Source organism: Argentina silus (genome assembly GCF_951799395.1).
Source record: "Argentina silus genome assembly, chromosome: 12".
Taxonomy (NCBI): domain Eukaryota; kingdom Metazoa; phylum Chordata; class Actinopteri; order Argentiniformes; family Argentinidae; genus Argentina; species Argentina silus.
In genome coordinates this window covers 2,611,399-2,633,958 of record NC_139666.1, presented here as the reverse complement: position 1 = coordinate 2,633,958, position 22,560 = coordinate 2,611,399, and the positions used below count along the sequence as shown (strand labels likewise).

The 22,560-nt window shown below is 41.4% G+C and overlaps 1 protein-coding gene across 2 annotated transcripts; it reads left to right on the top strand.

Annotated features, from left to right (window-relative positions):
• Window positions 1-586: 586 nt before the first annotated feature.
• On the top strand, window positions 587-22,559 carry LOC310813325 (calcitonin gene-related peptide type 1 receptor). 2 transcript variants are annotated; one of them, XM_083682253.1, is made up of 12 exons: window positions 587-740; window positions 12,418-12,571; window positions 15,833-15,943; window positions 16,236-16,348; window positions 16,604-16,695; window positions 16,820-16,946; window positions 17,840-17,993; window positions 18,165-18,225; window positions 18,388-18,454; window positions 20,221-20,439; window positions 21,855-21,896; window positions 22,331-22,559. In XM_083682253.1, exons 2-12 carry the CDS (start codon window positions 12,544-12,546, stop codon window positions 22,547-22,549), a joined length of 1,233 nt encoding a protein of 410 aa, XP_083538379.1. In that variant the 5' UTR covers window positions 587-740; window positions 12,418-12,543; the 3' UTR covers window positions 22,550-22,559. The 2 variants fall into 2 exon arrangements, with proteins under 2 accessions (XP_083538379.1, XP_083538378.1); XM_083682252.1 differs by lacking the exon at window positions 587-740 and adding an exon at window positions 12,154-12,253.
• Window position 22,560: the final 1 nt, after the last annotated feature.

The window sequence follows — 22,560 nt, the reverse complement described above, 5'->3', positions numbered from 1 at the left end:
AAAAAAGCCAGCCCAGTTCTGGAACAGCATTCTTTGGACAGATGAAACTAAGATCAACCTCTTTTTTGCAGGGAGCTAGTCTTCAGTATTAGTCACATAAGTGGATAATTAGATCATATTATCCTTCCATGCAATTTGAGAAAATGTTATCGTGTTACTTTCGTCAGGGCTTCCCCGACCTATACCTGCACAATAAGCCGCTCGCGCTCTCTGCTTCGAGTTTGGTCCATAAAACCAGTCTATTAATGCCAAATAATACAGTCCACCCTCAAAAGCCTAGCTTACTAGGGATTGTTTCATTGTGCAGTGTACTCTCTATAGCTATAGGCTTTAGCTGGCATTTATAAACTTTCAAATTACAGCATACTTCGTGATTGAGTGGCTGACGCATTTTCATTCTGGTGGAAGGGAGGAGCCCGACTGTGACCCTGCAGGGCAGCCCAGAGAAACCGGGTGGTGAAGGAGACGGTTCGGTTGGCTCTCCTGAATTGGTGGTAAGCGATCAGCTGTGATGTAACAGGAAGTCACTTGTGTGGGTTGCCTTCCAACTTGACAGCGGCTCCATTCCAAAATTTGATTCATTGAGCGCCGGAGCTCGTTGCATTCGGTTCGCTGTCGCAGTCGAGCTTCCCAGCTTCAATTTGGTACCGAAGCGCCGCTCGCACGTTCGGAAAGCGGTGCTCCATCGGTTTAAGTGAATACCTAGATCAGAGTGATATTGGATTGTATCCTATTGTCAGGTAAGACCTATTTGAATATATGATTGAGTTCTGTCTTCATCTTTAGTTTAAACATCGGATACAAGACTTTTTTCTAATGCCTTTCCTTTGAATAACATGTCATAGCAGCCGTACGGACTGCTGTGTATCAGAAAGATAAATCGTCTTTACTGCTATTTACTGAGAGTTGTCACTGTAGAATGATATTTAAACCAAATGTGCTTTGTATGATAGCTAATGTATTTAATGAATGGATACTGTGGACCTCAGACAAAACAATTGCGCAGTTATGTCTATAATAATGTCATTGGGAAGATGAAACGTGTCAAGAACAGATATTGTTCAAATGTATTAATTTGTTTAATATAAGGTGGAAATATTATGAACGTTCTAGACTAGGCCTACTGTTCGACGGATTTGATGCCTAGCCGCAGTTATCATCAGATATTTTCACAAAGGTATATTTTTTACACCCGATTTCGATCACTTTAACAATGCAAGGACACATTGCGTCATGGTTCATAACAGAAATATGACCGAGTCAATACCAGCAATGTGACATTAATTTTCACTATTCAATATGATACTAAATACCACTATTTTATTCATTATAAGACCTACATGTGTTATGTTTTAAGCATGATCAGGGGACATTAAAATTAAGTGTTATTCACCTCAGCATTCTACAAGTGTATTTGCGCATCCATGCCATATTTGCTGCATGATAAGGTGTTAGAATTATATATATATATATATATATATATATATATATATATATATGAATCACTTTGTCAAAATTAAATGATAATATGATTTAATCATACATAATCATAGTGTCATCATCTACTGTCTTCATTAAGAAAATGGTTTTCCACTGACATTTTGAAAGCAGAAACTAAACATGACTCCAAAACACACAGATCCCAAGACATCAGCACTGTGCCATTTGACAGAACGTTGTTGGATGAGCTGATTTTCACTGACAGCATCGCAGCATTGTCATTCTGGGTTACCCCCACCACTGGTATGTGGTACCAGTGCTATCTGGACTTGTTAAATCATGTGCATGGTTATGTAAGATTCATATTGGACGTGATGAGATGTTGTGGGGCAGCTAGAGGGAAGAACATGATGATGATGCTCACATTTGGCAGATCTGGCCATGATACGATGAGGAATGCAGAGGCACGATTGCTCAATCAAGGAGGGGAAAAAATGCTCACAAGCCAAATGCTATAGAACACTTGAGTCCATAAGGACCCTTATTTCGACATAGTCATGTTCAATCCTCAGTATCTCAGCTAACTTAATTTCACACACACTTGTAAATCACAGGCAAGCTCTTGAGTTCTGTTCAACATTCACAACAACACACTGTCGTGAAAAATGGCATGAAGTCAGATATTGCTCTACTCAACATTCTATGAAACATCTTTACATCTTTACATATGTTCCATTTAAAAGTATGCTGAGGAGAACATGTTTTTTATTTGATGGCCTGAGGATGTGGAACACCCGGGGAGTTTGGACATTGACTATCTTAGGAGAAGCCAGCTGGCAGGAGTGTTTAATGAGTCCATGAGGATTTATCCCACGAATCCTCAACGGCTAAGTCTTCACAGTAAATATATGAGTTCATACTGTAAGAACAACTTGAAGACTTTGTGCGTGGGGAGTCATTGTCTTGTGTTAAACTCCTAAAGCATTGGATTCGCGCCCCAGAGCAGTCTCCGGAGTGAGGTTTCCTGAAAACTTGCTATTATATGTCAGTGTAAAAAGGTCGCTCCCCTGCCTTGCGACATTGCTTCAACAGCCTCTGCCATCTCCATGGCGCAGGCTAGTACGCCCCAACTATGGCATCTAGAAAGGTCTACAGTGTTCACAATAGTGTAGATTCAGTCCGTTTCTCACTCACTCTTTGCTGCGGCGTCATTGGCTAATCTAGTTTCAGAATGTATCTTAGCTAAATGTCTCCTCTCACTGCTGTAGTTCCAGATGTTACCCTGTGCGTGCAATGTTAAGGGTTAAAAGGAAAAGAGGAAAAAAGGAAAAGACAAAAATTTGACCAAATCAATTCTGAAGGATTATCGAAAGTTGGAGTTGGAAAGTGTCCGTGAGGTAGATGAAATGATACGATCCTGTAGGACCACATGTACTCCTGTCCTGACTGTCGTTGGCATGTAAGGGTTATACCATGTGTCAATTTTAGGTTTATGTGGTTGTCAGAGTTGGCTCTGTAACTTTGACAGTTCATGTGAATGCTGAGCTTTGCTTCCATCGGTGATCAGGCTACAGGACTATGTGTGCATTTATAGAAAACAAATGAAACACCCTCTCGACCAATCACAATCAAGTATTCAACAAAGTGTCCTGTAAAAAAAGAAAAACAAAGAAGTAATTTTTGGTTCTCCTACCATTGTCACTGCCAATGGCCCCTGGTCCGAGCATAGATTACTTTTTCTCATGATGACTGATGGATAGATGATTCACTTACTTAAACAAATGTATTTGTCGAAAGTTGCTTTGGATAAAGACGCCTGCTAAATGCCATAAATGTGATATATATATATATATATATATAAACTGAGCTATCCTCCATAGATCATCGCTACATGTGGATGCAGCGACAGAAAAGCATTGTGATTCTTTCATCATGACGCTGCAGGCGTCCCTGTTTGTTTCACCGTTGCTCTCTCTCTCTCCAGCCCAGTTTTTTTTTTTTCCCTTTTCTTTTGTCATTCATCTGAGATCAGAGCCAATAACACCGGCATATCCTGCCTCCGTATTTTATTACCCTTCCAATGCATTCAAGTGCATCGGGGCCATTATTGAATCCTCTCTCATCATATCATTTTTTTTCTTCTGCTCACCGTGGGCTCCACTATCACATTACACCTGATGCTGATATGCATTACTGTATGAAACCTCCTTACGACCTCGGTTTAGTTTTATTTTTCGGGGTGAAAATAACCCCTTAATGAGTCCTGAGTTTGTTTTCCACCCATACATTATACAGAAGAGGATAGTGTTTCTCGTCTGATTTGTTTAATCAGAACTATGCTTCACTTGTGTGTGTATTGCCACAAAGAGCAACAGTTGTGTCTTTGGCCTGCGTGTGGCCTATGGTGCCTCTCTAAGATGGAGTGCTATGTGAGCAATATTGGACAGTGGAAATAGCCTGTGCAGTTTCCAGGGGTGGTTGATGTTTGTGTGTGCTAAACAAACTGTCAGCGGCTGACACCGCCTTCCTGATTTAGAGGGTGGGAGGCGGCCTCTGCCGGGACACGGAGAGAAAGGTTCCCTGGGAATTTGTATCCATCCAGTAGCCTATATGACCCTGCCCTGTAGCTAAAGCAACATGCTATCATGTTTCAGCAGCACTATTACTGTATTTCCAAGAGGTCTCTTGCATGAAGAAAATAGCCTGTTTCTGCATAGGGTTTATCTAATTAAATGAGTATTGAAGCTTAACATGATTAAATGAGCCATTGTAATTTTGTGTTATGACAGCTAAGAGGTAAACTCTTATAAGACTGTTATAAAGCCGTTTATGGTGAACATTATAACTTGTTTTTGTGAGAGCCCTCCTCTATCTCAGTTGTTTGTATGTAGGTTTCATTTCTCCCTGTGTGCGATCTAAACAGCCTATAAACCATTAGACAGTTTAGTTTTTCAACTAAATGCTGAAAGGTTTTAAAGTAAATCGTCTCTTTGGCCAAGCGTTCGTCCTGCTTCTCCGAAAACAACATTTGTACCCTGTGATCGCCTTCATCAAAGAGACTGAATATACTTCCAAAGTCTACCTCTATGTGGTGCGAGATTGTCTACATCAAAGAGAGTAGATAGGATCTATGTGTGGCCCTTCTCTTCTGAGCTCTTCTGAGTTCCTTTTGGAATTATGGAATTCCATTTTATTAGAATAGAATGGGTATGTGTGCGTGCGGATGTTTGGAAGCAGACCTCGGGGCTGTGGGATGGATAGAGTGACACAGTTAAATTTAGATGGACATGCTGAACTTTAGAGCCTACAGTGGGTAATGGGGCCTCTTCCAGCGGGCCTCTCCCAGTGGGTTTAGAGATCCTGTAAGACTGTTTTCTGTTTGTTTAATTGTATCGCATGAATAACCAAGGCTGTATTTCATTAGTGCATTTTAAGTAAACAAACATATTTACTTAGTAAATCAACCGTCTGACATTTCCACTGGGACCTTTGGCCTGAAAATTCCTTGAGTATAAATATCATTGTACTGGACATGACATTGCACAACATCTTCTTCCAACATCTTCCACACTTGGGAGGGCTGGGGTGTGTTAGCTACTGGATAAAGAAGCACATCTTGATTCTATGGACTTTATCCAATGCACTTGATTAGTTGACTTTGCACGTCAAATGACCTGTTAAAACATGGCCCCATGTAGTGGAAAGAATCAGGGAAAGTAGCTACAGTATACCTTCCGACTTGACCACCTGCTTCAGTTTACTTCGGCTAACACAGGCAAATTAGGCTATTAGGCTATTTAAACATAAGCCCACTAACACCTCAACACGCTATATTGAAATGCTACCCCGAGAATAGAAAATAGCTTTGCAGGCGCTGTGTATGGTGCTGCTTGTCCTTAGTTTATTTTTTACCCACGTAGCCCAGCAGGCTTCTCTTTTGGTCTTTGAAGTTGTCATTTATTAATGTCAAAGTGCAGCCGGCTTTTTAGTATGAGCTTTTTTCTGTGTTATCCAGGGTTCTCCCCAAAGAATGTATGAGGGGAGCTGTGCCACTATGGAAACATGTCAAAGCAAATGACACAGATATTTAGTAATAGATTAACAATCCTTGATCGCCAATGACATTGTTGTGAATTGCAGAACAGGCCGTTCATAAACTCTGAGCGTTGTGTTCCTCAGTGCATTTCAGTAGGAGGCTATCTTGACACAGACCTCGCTCAGGACGCACAAAGCACAATCCGACGAGCATTGTCGAATCATTCTAACTTTGTAACGGTAGTCAAACAAAAGTAAAATGACCAAAGTTGCTCAGCTTTCTAGATAATCTCCTTCGACAAATGATAGGATCTACTGTATTTGCAAAAATCTAGTTCATTATTATACAGATAGTAGATCAGCTCATGAATAATGGGGATATGAAGTGTGAAATTGTTTAAAAATCAAGATATCTTAAAGGGGACCAAATTGGGCAACATGTTTTAGCGGTATTTTGACATGAATAGGTGAGAGGCGTGCTTTGATAATGCAACCTATGGATTACAGAATAAAGTTAGCAGTTTTCAGGCAAGACAGGAGTCAGGATTTTTGCTTTCAGTGCGAAAAATAGGCACTAGGATAGGAGAAGATATGATTTTCCCTCTCATGCCTCTGCTCTGAATTGTTAAGGACTTCATGTCTGTGACAAAGATGCCTATCAAAATTGTGACTGTCTGAAGATTCCCAATGACAGCTGAAAGAGGCACACATTATTTTCTAGACCTACTGTAGAGTTACCTGTAGAGTTTACCTGTTGTTACCTGTAGAGTTTTGAAATGATGGTGTCTTTGAGTAAAGTAAATACGGAAGGTTAAAGGCTTCCATGCAACAACCTGTTTGGAGAATGTGCTATTTTATTTGTTGCTAATTTCATGATGAGAATGTGGTGTGTTTCGTGGTATTGCGTTAGTGCCGACATTGGGGGAACATTTTGTAATTTTCCAGGTCTCGTCGCTTCACTTTTTCAGGAAATGAGAAGAGTGTTTCCCAGGATCCTGGATTCTAATGTTAATCCCTAGTGCGCGACATACAATCATGTTTTTGCAATACTGCTCAACAGAATGTTTGATAGCACCAGAGAGACCTTCTTACTTTTCCTACTTTTTCAGCTAGTGACTAAACGCACACAAACACAATAGTGGGTAGATGGTTGAATGTGCATGGCGGCTTCAGGAGGGTTGGTAAATGGTAGGACCAGGGGTGTGTGGGAGTGGAGGAGACAAAGGCTTGGCAGCTGGATTTGTCATTTGGGCCGCAAGAGGCTCTTCTTCCATACCATACTAATGCGAGGAATCTCTCTCACGTAAGTAAACACTGATGATGACTAAGAAGTTTGGTTCCCTGGCTTTTCGTGCCGAGTGGCTCCTCCCCCGACATCTGCCCGGGTTTGTTATTGTTGTCCCTGACATCTGGTGGTGCCCTAGGCAGACTGTGAGCCAGCATGACGTCCGCTCTCATGTCCTGCTATTGCTAACATGGCAATCTGAGATGTGAGGCCAGAAACATCAGCAATCGCATAGGAGGAATTACCCAAATAGTCTAATGCCACAACCCAGTGGATGAGAAACGTCCGTAGAAGAACATGATAACTTGCATTTTATGGTTCGAGTTTGAGACTTAGCTGTATGAGAATGTTCCCCTTAAATTTAACTTAAATTGTTAGATGGGTTCTTCCAGAAATACTCTACCAAGCTTACCAATATGTGGTCTTTTTGTCATATTTCAACATTCAAGAAACATCTCCCCTTAGTTCGCTTGGATTCTCCTGGGATCTGACTTACTTTCCAACCGACAGTTTTTGAGAAACAAAGATTATTGCCAGGGAAAGTTTCCCATAACCATTCTAACCAAACCAATGATCTAAATAAAATAAAATGACTTTGAAGCACATTCCCTTGACATTAACACAGTGCTTTTTTGCAGGCCTTAAAACCAGCATGCATAAATAAACACAGCCCAGCTGGATGCATGGTAGTGCTCTCCATTAGGCGAGATTGAGGCAGTAACATCTACACACAACACCTGCAGGCCTCATGTTGTGTCCCCATAAGAGTGTGTCTGTTCAAGTGGCAGGGCGAGCTGATAACGCCTGTGCACTTAGAGACACCTGTTACCTTGACTTACTGTCCCAGCCCGTGCCCAATCTCCCTGGGGACAGAATGATGTTATTTACCTGCACACTATCAGGGAGAAGGGTAGGACTGGGCCTGTGGAGAACTCTACGACGGAGTTCAAGTTAAAGGTTTATGAGCCCTAATGGCCGGTTTGGTGTTGGACACCTGGAGTTGAGCTCATCCTAGGTGCACAGCTCTTTTCTGAGAGCAACAGCGTCCATTTAAATATTTGACTTTTTAAACTGTGATGGGAATTATGTAAACATTGTATCTGGTCAATGTTTACTTTTGCATCCTTGCGCTCGGTCAGTGTCTGGTGTGCCAGTAAGCTTTTGTAAATAATAGGCAAATGGTTTTTCTAAATGCCATACAGAGAGGAAATTGTGAAGGGGTGGGGTGCAAACATCCTGTGAAGCCAGTAGGATGTTTACTACACACAACTGCATCAACAGACAATGGAGTTGATAAGCGAAGGCTGTTTGCTCCTGGCAGTGAGAATGCACAGCTGTTATGCATATTTCCCAGGAATCTCTCTTGGGCGATCACAGATGTAAGAGGTGATGGTTGTTCTTGTACAAAGAGTCCATGACTAACCACTTCCCGCGCCTACTCTTAGGTACTACAGATAATAGAGGACCACCCACGGTCTAACCCCCTCAGTGAATATGTGAATGGGGGCAGTTCCATGTAAAAGGACCTATGAGGACGAAAATGTTATCAGAGCATATCAAATTGGGTGTCAAATGAAAGCTAAGAGTTTATATTTTTGGGAAATGAAGTGAGAAATTAATTTCTCAACCATCCTAAGAATAGGGATAAGCAAAGGCTTTGACTTCTGGTCAAACATATGGAAAAGCATCTAAGAAAACATCTACCAGAAAAGGTCTTTAAATGTATTTATCAAACTTTGTTTTTGTTCAAGTATAGACCCCACTCTTTCTGCAGGCATATTTTAATCCTAATTTGGAGCATATAGAGTTTTAGGGAAACATGGTTACATAAAAAACCCAGGGAGATTTTAGGGTAATTCCGTTAACGAACTTTGAAGCTTGCACAGTTCTTAAAATAATGGGGTTTTTTAAAAATTATTTTATGTTCAGTTGGAATTGTTAGAAGTAGTCCTTGTGCATGGAGTTGTATAGTTTGTTAACCTTTTCTATAAAGGGATTTTGTTTGGCATACGTTTGAAAGTTTGAAATCAATTCCCAGAACAATTGTACACCAATAACAAGAACAATTGTACACAAATATTGAAATCCAATACGTGCAATAACCTTTTGGGTTATGTTTGGATTTTTTGCATGAACACTTAGACAGTGGAAGCTAGTAATGTAGTACACAATTCTATCTGCAACACCTCGTGTTCATTCTATTGAATATGACCTTGGTAGAATTCTGTCTTTTTTCCTGTCAATATTGATATAGAGTATTGTAGCTAGGTCACTTGGAAGGTAAACTATGCATTAGGTGTTCCACCATTTGTCTTCTAGCATGTGGCCACCGACATTGTGGTCATATCCACCATAAATATGAGTTGCCATCCATGGCAACATGATTAATAGCAGCGTTATGTATGTTTGAAACAGAAAGGGTGTGGTCAGGCGGTCTCCTCAAGCGTTTTACAGGCACTTCCTCGTGGGATTTGGCTTTTTGATGGACCAAATTATGTCATTCTGAATATCTGCCAAATAAAGCCCCCTTGTCAAGCAATGCTTTCCATGTCTGACGCTGTAAAATATTCCTGTTGTTTGTTCATGTTTTAAAGGGATAGTTCTTGGTTTTGGAAGTTAACATTATTTTCCACTTACCTGGGTGTTGTCGATTTGTCTAGAGACTTTTGTTTTTGTTCATATGGTGTTCTGGAACAACTTTGCTGCAGATCAGAGTATGTACAGTAGCCATCCTAAAGGAACAGGTAGGGAACCACCGTTCTCAGTATACTGTATTCAAAACCTCTCCACAAAAGGTTGTAGGCCTACAACATTTGTATCTCTGATCTGCAGCAAAGTTGCTCAAGAACACAAATATGAAAGAAAAAAGTGTCTGGATGAGTCGACAACGCCCCAGGCATGGAAAATAAGGTATTTCCAAAATCATGAGCTATCTCTTTAATGATAAGTCTACTGTAATTGTTCATTATTCAGAGGGACTCGGACTAAATTATTCTAATTTCTAGTGTACATGCATAACCATTCCACAGCCTCTAGCCTCATTGCCACTTAGCCTCACACAGCCTACAAGATGGATTGTTCTGCTGCTCTTTTTTGTACGTTTGTTTATTTTGTTAATATTTTGCTATTTTGTAAATTTTCTGTCAATACTTGTCATTGTTTTTTTATGTCCAACCTCACCAAGTAAATTTCCTGTATGTGCAAATATACTTGGCCAAATAAAATAATTCTGATTCTGATTCTGATCATATTGAATAGCATTGTTGATCTGAATCATATCCAGATAAACGCTGGATGTATTCACTAATCATTTTAGTTATTGTTTTGTTTTGTCATCGGACAGACACATTTCTCACTTTGAGTTGGTAAATGGTTGGAATCAGGCCTTGCGGAACAGCTGGGTGACTTGGCAGAGAGGACCGTTTGTGTCGGTGCAGCTGATCTGTTTCCAATTTGCACATTACCATAATGTTTTACAATCCCAGTTCCAGCATTTCCCCCGGTGTAATGGTGTTTTAATTCCAAGCAGACTTGGGAGGCAGGCAGCCAGTCCCTCTGGCTTTAAAGGCTCTCTTAGCCTCCGGACTGCTCACTTAGAATGCTGTCCCTCTGGCTTTAAAGGCTCTCTTAGCCTCCGGACTGCTCACTTAGAATGCCGTCCCTCTGTGGTGGACTCTGAGGCATGTCTACAGTGCTCTTACAAGGCAGATAGAGGTTCAGCCATAGATAAAAGACTGCAGTGCTTCCTCTCAGTCCTATCCTCCTATACAGTTTTAGTCAAGTGCATGCCTGTTTAATTAAATCAGACAAGCAACTTGAAGGAGAATTGCCCCATTCCTTTAGGTCAAAATGGGCATTTAAAAAATGCATTGAATTGAAATGGAATTCACAGTGCCTTAACTTAACCGATATACCACTAATGTGTTACAGATCTCTCCTTTCAAGACTTTAGGCTAAAGAGACATAATACCTAACATCTTGTGTTTGATGTGAAGGGGCAGAGCCTTGTTAGCCAGCCAACTCTTTACTGTTTGAGCTAATGGATAGTACAGACAGTATTAATGTCATGTAGTCACAAAGCTCAGTCAATAAATCATACCAACCTCTGACTCTGCTAACGTGTCCACATTACTTTTAATCAGCTGGATTACTGCTTGCAAGTGCTGGAGAGGAGTCTTAACTAGACCCCAGTGGTACACTTTGAGTATACATTTTATTGTATCTCGTCCAGCAAGACGGCAAGTGCATTTGTTTACATTGGAACTCCCTTACCCTGCCCACTATTTTGCAAGTCAAACATGCATATTTTGTACGGTCTGAGCAATGTGTTGACATTAGAATTGCCTTATTAACTTTTCACCATCCAGTCTGTAACCTCCGGTCTTCACACTGATGCTGCCACCTGTGGCTTTTGGCTGATGAGTCTCAACCCCTAACATTAAAGTCAGTAAGACTTCTTGTCTAAACAAAGATTTTGACATTAAAATGGTACAGAGAGTTGTGTCCAATTTATACGTTGTATTTCTATATATGTGTAGATACATGTGTTATTTCTTAATGGTCAGCAATATTTTACAGGTCTTCAAGATTAGCATTTAAAAGTTGGAAACCTTAAGAAATCTTAAGTTAATAAACCTCTAATATGTGGGCAGTTCCGTGTAAAAGGACCCATCAGGACCGAAATGTGAAAATTAGGGTTAACAAATTGGGTGTCAAATGAAAGCTAAGAGTCTATATTTTGGGGAAATTGAACCATATTCCATCATAAGAATAGGGATAAAGAAGACTTGTCTTTGACTAGTCAAACATATGAAAAATTCTAAGGAAACATGGACAAGAAAAAGTCATTAATGTGTTTCGAATATTTGAATCTTAATTTGGAGCAGATACTGTATTTAACAGAGTTTTGAGGAAACATGGTTACCCAGGGAGATTTTAGGGTCATTTTGTTACTGAAGTTTGAAGCTGTTTAGAAGTAGTCCTTCTGCATAGTGTTGTATAGTTTGTTCAACTTTGCTCTCAAGGGTTTTTGTTTGGCATACGTTTGAAAGTGAAACAAATCGAGTCCCAGGGTCATTGCTGCCTCGAAGCATCCTGTGAGATACTATTGACCTGGCTATCTACACTGGACCATTTGAACCATTAGTGCATGCATGATGAGGGCAAACAACAGCCAACAGCTGCACCGGGAGCCATGTTCCAAAGTCATCTCAGGAGCAGGGACAAGTACGCTGGCTTCCTTTGGGCACATTCAAGCTCATTGGATTTAGGTAGAGAGCAGCTGGGTGAAACAGTCATGGTATTCGAGGGAAAGAGTGGCTGTCGATTCTGCTAATGAAGAGGCCAGACTGTGAACAGTGTTTTATTGGTCTCTCTCCTTTACAGATCGATAGTCCCATCGAGAGTGGATCCTCAGGCATGTCGAAAAAAAAGATGGATGGTTTCGGGTTTTGTTGGATGGTGGCCTACTTCCTGCTGTGCACTCCCTCTGAGGTAACATTTACACACGCACATGCGCACACACACACACAAGATTTACATTGGATAAAACTTGTTTAGCTACAGTATGTGGGACTATCCCATTTGATACAGTATGTTGTCCTTTACTGTGTCACATGCAATGTGATGTTGCATTCTCTGTGTCCTTTAACTTGCAGATCTTCGTAGCGGCTAGCCCAGGGGTGAATGACACTCAACAGCAAAATCCACAGAATGTCTACCACGACATTGGACTCACCAGGAACAACATAGTGACCGCACAGTTTGAGTGCTACCAGAAGATCATGAATGATAACAGCAACAACAGACACGGTAGATCTAGAAACACATTTATTTTTATCACAAATATGTTTTGGTGAGTTAGTGTTTTTATTCAGCTGTCCAGTGTGGGTCTGTCTGAATGATTGTGTGTTGTCACGGGGCGAACTAAGTAACTGACTCCCAAACAATGGGCGGTGTTGTCTCATTGAAGAGTTGAAGGATTAGATGAGATTTTCCTTGTGCAGATGTTTGTACCTTGTCAGCCATTGACTCAAAATGGCACATCACAGTGAGCCCTTTAAATGTGTGCCAAGGGATGGGGCCTTTCAAATGTAACTGCTGCTTTTACATTTTGTGATGAACACCCCCAAAAACCAAAGACAAGAAGGGAATATTCAGAAGTGGCAGTTATACTTGCCAAGACCCACAACTCAGTTTACAAACACAGATTTAATGGTCCCACTGTGGGTGGAAAAAGCGGTTGAGGAGGGCAGCTTTAAAGGTAAAGAAGTTGTAAAGCGTAAATATGTCAAATGTGAATCAGTTATAAAATGTAAATCTGCTCTTCACAACAGCAGATCCTGCATCTCAACAACCAGAACATAAAAACTTTATGTAAAGCGCAGCGTTCGACCTCAATGCCGTATTTTGAGAGGTGATTTTAGAGACCAAGTCAACACTGTTCGATGTTCAATTTCTGCCACAGAATCTCCTTCTCTGATTGCTATCTATTTATAATAGCATTTAAAGCTTTTTAAAGCTGAAATTGAATGTTCTTTACCCCAGCGAGCCCCAGATGTGCCAATTTGTGTTTCTTTTGTTTGTTTCATTTGTTTTGTTTTATTAGGATCTATTTTATTCCTTATTCGGGAGCATAATCGCTCAAGTCATCATTTGGATCCAGGCAATTAACGCAACAATAAGATATGACAAGAGGTTGCACCTGAAGCCATTTCCGACTTGTTTAAGGTGGCTTTAATTTCTTCCTCGGCTGGTGTAGAAAAAAGCTAGGGTATGCAAGGGTGCATATCCCATAGCGAGATGTTGAATCGAGTCAACAGAAAGAGTATGTAACCAGGAATTTTATGTAACCTTTATTTATACAGGAGAAACACACTGAGACCAAGGCCTTTTTTGCAGGTGCACCCTGTCCACTATATTTACACAATAACAACACATAAAAAATACAACACAGTTCAATACAGAAATCAATACATCATATAAAACCACAATATTTAAAAGTGCGCTATGGTAGATGCCATCCAAAGGTTTACGAGTAGTGGCTGCTGCATTTTGGTAGATGTTATCACCATAAGTACTGGCATGAAAGTTGATTGCATAATCTGCTTTCTGCTGTTCAGGCAACTGCATTTGCCTTATTCATGATTTTTATGTAATATTTCTATAATTATTAATGTGTTTGTGTGGGTGTGTACCATAGGAGAGAATATATTCCCTCCGGTAGAAAGCCCTAATCTTTGTCTGGAGAAAGATCACTGTGTATTCCAATTCAAAGCTTTAAAACACATCCCACCTTGTGTCAAAAGTTTGAAACAACCCAACTATCAGATTAAAGAGAAGCAGAGTAAGAAAACATTCCCCATTGCACCACCTCCACCATGAGAAGGTGTACTGGTGTTCCTAATAAAGTGTTTGGTGAGTGTATATATCACAAAAGATCACTCCAGACACACTCTATGCTGTCAAAGGGCTCTCTCACAGCTCTTTAACTAGTGCAAAAGGCAGAAAGACACTGCTTCCATATTCACCAAATGTGGACACTTGGTGGGAATGCAATGATTACACCAAAGAGTCTACAATGGTAGTCCGTCGATTTTAGCATGAAAAGAGAATGTTACAGATGGGTACTCAATTATCAGTCCAAGCAGATGACACCTTTGAATGGGCAAGTTGAGTTTACCATTATTTGAAAGGGCCAAAGGAAAATGCTGGACAAGACATTTTGTAACTAATGGGTCAACACAAAACACAAAAACAAGTTATCATGCATGCTGTTTCACCAAGCCCTTAAAAAAAGAATGAGCTGGTACAGGAGGAGCCATCGGTTTAACAGAGAATCCCATTGCTTTTTGGATGATTGTGCTGGACAAGTTTGCCACTTTGTAATGGAATGTTGCTTGTTGTGATAAACTCTGCTCATACTGCAGGTTTGCATTGGGCCCTTCTCCATGCACACTGGGATTCAAAATCAACCAGTAGTCTGGTATGCTCAGGTCCTGCTACCATCCATCTCTGGAAAGCAATGGAATTCTCTGTTAGCCCCTGTACATTTTCTCAGCTCATTGTTTTGTTAATGTGCTTGGTGCTCTGGCTTGGTGCTCTGGCATGGTGCTCTGGCTTGGTGCTCTGGCTTGGTGCTCTGGCTTGGTGCTCTGGCATGGTGCTCTGGGTTGGTGCTCTGGCTTGGTGCTCTGGCTTGGTGCTCTGGCATGGTGCTCTGGCTTGGTGCTCTGGCATGGTGCTCTGGCTTGGTGCTCTGGCATGGTGCTCTGGCATGGTGCTCTGGCTTGGTGCTCTGGCTTGGTGCTCTGGCACGGTGCTCTGGCATGGTGCCCTGGCATGGTGCTCTGGCTTGGTGCTCTGGCTTGGTGCTCTGGCATGGTGCTCTGGCTTGGTGCTCTGGCTTGGTGCTCTGGCTTGGTGCTCTGGCATGGTGCTCTGGCTTGGTGCTCTGGCATGGTGCTCTGGCTTGGTGCTCTGGCTTGGTGCTCTGGCATGGTGCTCTGGCTTGGTGCTCTGGCTTGGTGCTCTGGCTTGGTGCTCTGGCATGGTGCTCTGGCATGGTGCTCTGGCTTGGTGCTCTGGCTTGGTGCTCTGGCTTGGTGCTCTGGCATGGTGCTCTGGCTTGGTGCTCTGGCTTGGTGCTCTGGCATGGTGCTCTGGCATGGTGCTCTGGCTTGGTGCTCTGGCTTGGTGCTCTGGCTTGGTGCTCTGGCATGGTGCTCTGGCTTGGTGCTCTGGCTTGGTGCTCTGGCTTGGTGCTCTGGCATGCAGGAGAAGTTGTTTAGTGTATTTGGGAGGACGCCATAGTGAGAAAACACCTGTCTTACCAGATCCACAGAGGATCATTGGGAAATAGATTATGCTCCTCAGGATCTACAAAGTTTTCAGAGGTCCCTGCCCACATGTCATCTAAAAAATGCATGACCCCCCCCCCCCCCCCTACCCCGCCCCCCCCAAGTCTAGAGTCCATAATGGTTTATTCATGGAAGTCATAAAATGTTACCAGCAGTTTCAGTGCTCCTGTTTCACCTGAATGGATTTCATGTTCTGGTGTTTCATATGCTTCAGAGCCTGTGTGTAACCGGACCTGGGATGGCTGGCTGTGTTGGGACGATACCAAGGCAGGCTACACCTCTGAGCAGCACTGCCCGGACTACTTCCTGGACTTTGATCCCTCAGGTGAGACCCTGGACCCTATTTACAGTGCCGTCGGATACTACTATTATTATTATTATTATTATTATTATTATTATTATTATTATTATAATATTGAGTGGATATTGGCAGCCTGAACCTATTATCCACTGATATACAGTGCCACTGTCACAAGAGATAAGTTGTTGGCCCTGGGGCCACAGAGTTCAGAGATTAGAGATGGTTTGAAGATTAACATCAGATCTTATGTCTTGTCATGTGTTTGATGTGTTTAGACTTTTATTTATTCACAATTTATGTCTTTTACTCTGTACAGAGATGGTGACGAAGACCTGCAGTGACACTGGCCATTGGTTCCTGCATCCAGAGAGCAACCGAACGTGGACCAACTACACCCGATGCAATCAACGCACCAAGGAAGGCATCATGGTACATTACAATCTTCAAGGGAACTAAGAGCTGAAATAGTACATACATTATAGATGCAGATCTAGATCTAGGTTAACATAATCCAACACTATTTCATGCCTGAATTATGTGAATTTGTGTTAATTAAGGCCGAAATCCTTCCTTGAGATCAGCACGTGTAACTCAAGAGTTGAAAAGTGTTACCTTACATTACTTCATATCTTACTAAGGCAATATGAGGCTTAATGTGTCTATTATTTCTCTATTATTTTACAGACTGCAATGAATTTGTTCTATTTGGCCCTGATTGGTCATGGATTGTCACTGACATCCCTGTTAATTTCTCTGGGAATATTTTTTCATTTCAAGTAAGTATAAACCAACCATTAGAGCTAATTGAATACTCAGAGGCTTTGTTCCTCGTTCAATTTTTTTCCCATGTGTTTCTGCTTTTAACATTACAATGACAACCTCCTCTGCTTTTCCTTGTAGGAGTTTAAGCTGTCAAAGGATTACCCTCCACAAAAACCTCTTCTTTTCTTTTGTTTTGAACTCAGTCATCACCATCATTTGGCTAACAGCCGTGGCCAATAACCACGAGCTAGTACAGAGAAATCCAGTAAGTGGTTTAAATCACTGTCCTAATCAGAGGTGTCTTTGTTTCAATGTATTTTAGGTTTGCCAGTAAAATTGAGGTAACATTTAACTGAAAGCCAACAAGTATATTGTATTATCATGCTGTCGTAATGAATTATTACACTTGTTATAAGCACTTATACAACGGTTGATAGCATAGTGATTAACCGAGAGGTGTTTGAAACTGTAATTTAATGGACAATAATGTCACGGTTAAAACATCTGTTATGGTATCCATGCACAGTTAAAACATCTGTTATGGTATCCATGCACAGTTAAAACATCTGTTATGGTATCCATGCACAGTTAAAACATCTGTTATGGTATCCATGCACAGTTAAAACATCTGTTATGGTATCCACGCACAGCAGTAGATCACGTTCGCTTGACAACGGTGGTAGTTTTGAGAACTATTTCTGAGTGCAGAAAACACCACAATCTATCATGAGAAAAATACTCATAGTTTTTGAATTTGTGTAACCATTGTATAAAAGCAATAATGCCATTGAGGCCGTAATTTATCATTAGTATTGTCCCTCTGCATTGATTTACATTGATTGCCTCTGCGCTCACTAATGAAATCATGCAACCGTGCATGTCTTTGATAGGGTATCAAATAAAATAGGAGAATATCTTTAACGTTGTATGCTGTACAGAGTAATACACAGACCGACTTAATAGAGCCTTTACACACAAACTAAAAAGATGGTTGTCAGAATCATCCTAAAAATTGTCAAATTCCACTTCTTCAATCCATGGTAATATTGGGAGGTAATATAAACAAGCATACAATAGGCCTATGAAAGGACCATAAATGTTTCATACAATGTAGTCAAGTTGTATTTCTTATTTGGTTCCTGCATGTGTGTTTTTCAGACAAGCTGTAAAGTGTCCCAGTTCGTCCATCTGTACCTTTTTGGCTGCAACTACTTTTGGATGCTGTGTGAGGGGATATACCTGCATACACTCATTGTTGTCGCGGTGTTTGCGGAGAAACAACACTTGATGTGGTACTATCTTCTAGGATGGGGTAGGTCTGAGGGATAACCCTTTTCTCTCATATGTGCTTTAAGAATTTTGATTTGTGTAAAAAAAAATATATATATATACAGCTAGGCTCATCACCGGTACTGTGTTAATTATTTTGATGTTATTGTGTGGCGTCATCTGTAACTGATCACGGACGTCTGCTGTTTTTCAGGCTTTCCTCTGATTCCAGCCTTCATACATGCCTTTGCTCGTAGTTATTACTACAACGACAAGTGAGTTGGCACTTGTTCTTATCCAAAGTTTTACTTAGGATGACTGTTGTATAGCTGATCCACTTAGACAAATGTACTTATTGTAAGTTGCTTTGGAAAAAAGCGTCTGCTAAATGACTTAAATGTAAAATGTAAATGTAATCACATTCTCTCCTCCTACAGCTGCTGGATCAGCTCCAACACGTCACTGCTGTATATCATCCACGGGCCCATCTGTGCTGCTCTCATGGTAAGACTGTTCTGGCCTTTCCTCAAGACCCATGTCTGGATTGTAACATAGAGGTGTTATATTATTTTACAGAAATATTAACCTAGTATTTTCTCTTTTTTTCATGTGTCATAATAATTGACACTGTCCAGAATAAGACAACTATGGAAGGACTTCTTTAGTTCCTTATTTCAATGAATCCTTGGGAAACTGGAACAAACAATACTGAGCACGATTTGGCTTGATAGTCGTTATCATATCCAAGTATCCAAGTAAATGGAGTAATGTAAAATAAAGTGTTATTCTCATTATCACAAGTACAAACTCGTTCAGTAGGATGCATTTGTAGGGTATTTTCCTATTGTTGTTGTTGTTATTTATGAGTGTACACTCTGTCCTCAATGGTAGGCCCCTCTGCGGGTTGGTTTCAGATGTTTTGACCCACCCAAGTGAGTCCCTTGGCAGAACAAAGTGCCTGTGGCATTCTCGGAATGGGTCTAACAGAACACTAATGGTCTGGCTTCAAAGGAAACATCCCCCTGTGGCTTACAATTACAACATGCTTGTCAAGGGTCCAATCGTTGGCCTTATTATCTTATCAAATATGCCCTGTTGATGTTTCCTCAACTTGAGGAATTGTAGTTTAACCTGGAGCATTACTCGCATGGTGAAAGGAGGAGAAAGTAATTAAAAATACTATAATGATGATTATGTGAATGCTCTATCCGCCAGTACTTATATTGGTGGATAGTGATGGCTTTGTGATGCTAAGCTGGTTTGGAGCATGCATTTTGGGTGTAAATATATTTATTAGAGTCGCTGTGGACACCAAAATATATTATATTTACTTCTATTTTAATTTATTCTATTTTAAAACGTATTGTTGCACTACTCTGTGGCACTGTCACTTTAGCATTTCACTGTATACTTGTATGCACGTGACAAATAAAGAATCTTGAATATAACGGAGGAGGTATGGCGAAACGTGCCTGAGATTCCCATGTGGAGAGAACCTCAGCAGGCCAACAAGGTGTTGTAGCACACAGGGGCCTAGTCTCACTCAGTCAGACTCCATTTAGTTTGACGATGCACCCGATGTGATGTGTGTGCAAATCATGTTGTAAACAAGAGCACGGGCAGAAGAGGGGGGTCACGAGCGGGGATCAGGAATCCGACAGGGAAATCCAGGCAGGGGTCGAGACACAAGCAGGCAGTTCTAGGGAAGGCAGATCATCTGACAGGGGTTAGGCAGAAGCACAGTCCAGAAAACACTTGTAGGTCCGAAACTAGGAATCAACAGACTAGAAATGCTGGGACGTATACTGACACAGGCTAGGTGGAAGTAGAGGGTGTGACAAAGAATGTCTGAATACTTATGTACATGAGGTATATCTGTATTTATATTTGAATAAATCTACTGAAATTTCTAAAAATCTGTTTTTCGCTTTGTCATTCTGGGGTATTGTGTGTGGATTGATGGCAAATTCTTTTAATTTAATCCATTTTAAATTGACTCTATAACACAACAAAATGTGGAAAAAGTGAAGGGGTCTGAATACATTGTAAATGGCCTTATTGTACATAAATATCAGTTTGTCCTTCTCTCTCTCTCTCTCTCTCTCTCTCTCACACTCTCTCTTTCTCTCACTCTCTCTCTCTCTCTCTCCCCCTCTCTCTCTCTCTCTCTCTCTCTCTCTTTCTCTCACTCTCTCTCTCTCTCTCTCCCCCTCTCTCTCTCTCTCTCTCTCTCTCCCTCTCTCTCTCTCTTTCTCTTTCTTTCTGTTTAGGTGAACCTGTTCTTCCTGTTGAATATTGTGCGTGTGCTCATCACCAAGCTGAAGGTGACCCACCAGGCAGAGTCCAGTCTCTATATGAAGGCTGTGAGGGCCACCCTCATCCTGGTCCCTCTGCTTGGGATCCAGTTTGTCTTGCTGCCCTACAAACCCCAAGGCAGGGGCTCCTACGAAATCTACGACTACATCATGAACATCTTAATGCATTATCAGGTAAGGCCACACTAGTACGTTCGTTATATCCATTAATTACAGATTGTGCAGATGTTTTCTCCATGGGAGTCATCGGTTGACGGACATACTTTATACTATACATACTTTATACTTTATATACGTTGGAAGTCATTTAAGTTACAGGCAAAGTACGGCTGAATCCCACTTTGAGTACGGACGTGCATCACATTTTGATTCAAATCTTGACAAGTCTGAGCTGCACACAGGTATATATAATTGTCATATAAAAAGTCATGATTTGGAATTGTTCTCCAAACAACGTTGAGGTTTGTTCACATTTTGTACTCTGTAGTCATCCAGTAGACGTTCTTTATATAGAGCAACTTACAGTAAGTATATTCAACGAGGTCTCGGAAACAATAGAAAAAACCCTTCCAAAGTAAGTTGCAGTAACATTCACACGGCCTCTGTAGAGACACAGTCGTCTGAACCAGCTGTCTCTCTGGTCTTTAGTGTTGGCCCATTAGTATTTAATAAGACCAGGTCAACGCCCCATTAAACCTTTACCCCTGCGTGTTTATTTCATGGCCCATGGAAGAACAACAGGAAGGGGAACGGGGCAGCGGGGTTGCAACAGAATGTTGTGCTGCAACTTCAGATGGGTGGTACATTAAGGACATTCTGAGGCCACAAGCTGAATCAGCTCAATAAATCATGCATTGCACAGTCTCTCCCTCCCAGTGTACATGCTCCTCAAGAGGGCGGGTACAAAGTGATGAAATGTCATTCTGTCTTCACCACTTATGGTGTTTGTGAGTTTAACACCACGAGAGCCAACGCGTGTCTTCACATGGAAATCACATAAGGACCTGGGAAACAAAACCACACCCTACACCCTCCACCCTCCACCCTACACCCTCCACCCTCCACCCTACACCCTCCACCTAGGGGACACATATAGCCACTGAAATAAGGAGCAAAGCACAATATTGTATCCAATATAATAATCAACTAATGTCTTTTGTATCGACGTCATTGTATATATTGACAATTCTACACCATTACAATGTCATATTGCTTTGCATTTGTGCTCATTTGCCTGTTTATGCTCTCTATATTCGACTGTGTGTCTGTGCCATGACATATTGACATATCAATGCTGATTTGGGGTGTAACCTTTAAAGCACTCTTTAAGAGGTTCAGCTTGTAAGGCAATGTGTATATCACTACTGAGTACTGATTGTGTATATCACTACTGAGTACTGATTGTGTATATCACTACTGAGTACTGATTGTGTATGTCACTACTGAGTACTGGTTGTGTATATCACTACTGAGTACTGATTGTGTATATCACTACTGAGTACTGATTGTGTATGTCACTACTGAGTACTGGTTGTGTATATCACTACTGAGTACTGACTGTCACTTGTTTGTCTTTTATTTTCTTCTAGGGACTGCTGGTGGCCACCATCTTCTGCTTTTTCAATGGAGAGGTGAGATTGGATCACACACACACACACACACACACACACACACAATGTCCTGTGTGATTAAGGACAACGTCCTCTGTATCTGGGGAGATTAACATGCAAGCCTGTAGACCAAAAAGTAAAAAATGCAATTCTGATAAACACTGGGCTAAACAGCACCAAATTAGCCCTTAGTGTTTGGATTGGGTTTGGACACTTCACAGCGACATGTAAAAAGGTCAAATGTCAATATGGTTATTGTGAGTGCTGAGAGTTACCTTGGAGATGAGGCAAATAGGAGGATGGACACTGAATGCATGTTAGTTTGAGTGAGGAATTTGTACGAGGGAAATTCAGTTGAAGACATCCTGAAAACAATGGCCAACAACTAATTGATTATTCACTGATCAATCATTTACTTTTGTGCTAATCTAACGGTCAATATCCCGTCTTGACAGGTGCAAGGGGTGTTAAGGAGGCACTGGAACCAGTACCGTATCCAGTTCGGGAGCACCCTGACCCACTCTGACGCCCTGCGTTCCGCCTCCTACACGGCGTCGTCTATCACTGAGGTCCAGGGCTGCTACAGCATCGACAGCCATACGGAACACTTGAACGGCAAAGGCTGCCACGACAACGATACCTCCATCTTAAAGTCCGACAACCCCTTCGCCTGAGGGTACTCCGG

What these genes read in the sequence shown, in the direction of transcription:
- LOC310813325 (XM_083682252.1), top strand. Translation starts at nt 12,179, where the DNA reads ATGTCGAAAAAAAAGATGGATGGTTTCGGGTTTTGTTGGATGGTGGCC. An exon ending in GGAATATTTTTTCATTTCAA is followed by an intron (nt 16,696 to 16,819) that starts GTAAGTATAAAC and finishes TTTTCCTTGTAG; the next exon opens with GAGTTTAAGCTGTCAAAGGA. An exon ending in ACATCTTAATGCATTATCAG is followed by an intron (nt 20,440 to 21,854) that starts GTAAGGCCACAC and finishes ATTTTCTTCTAG; the next exon opens with GGACTGCTGGTGGCCACCAT.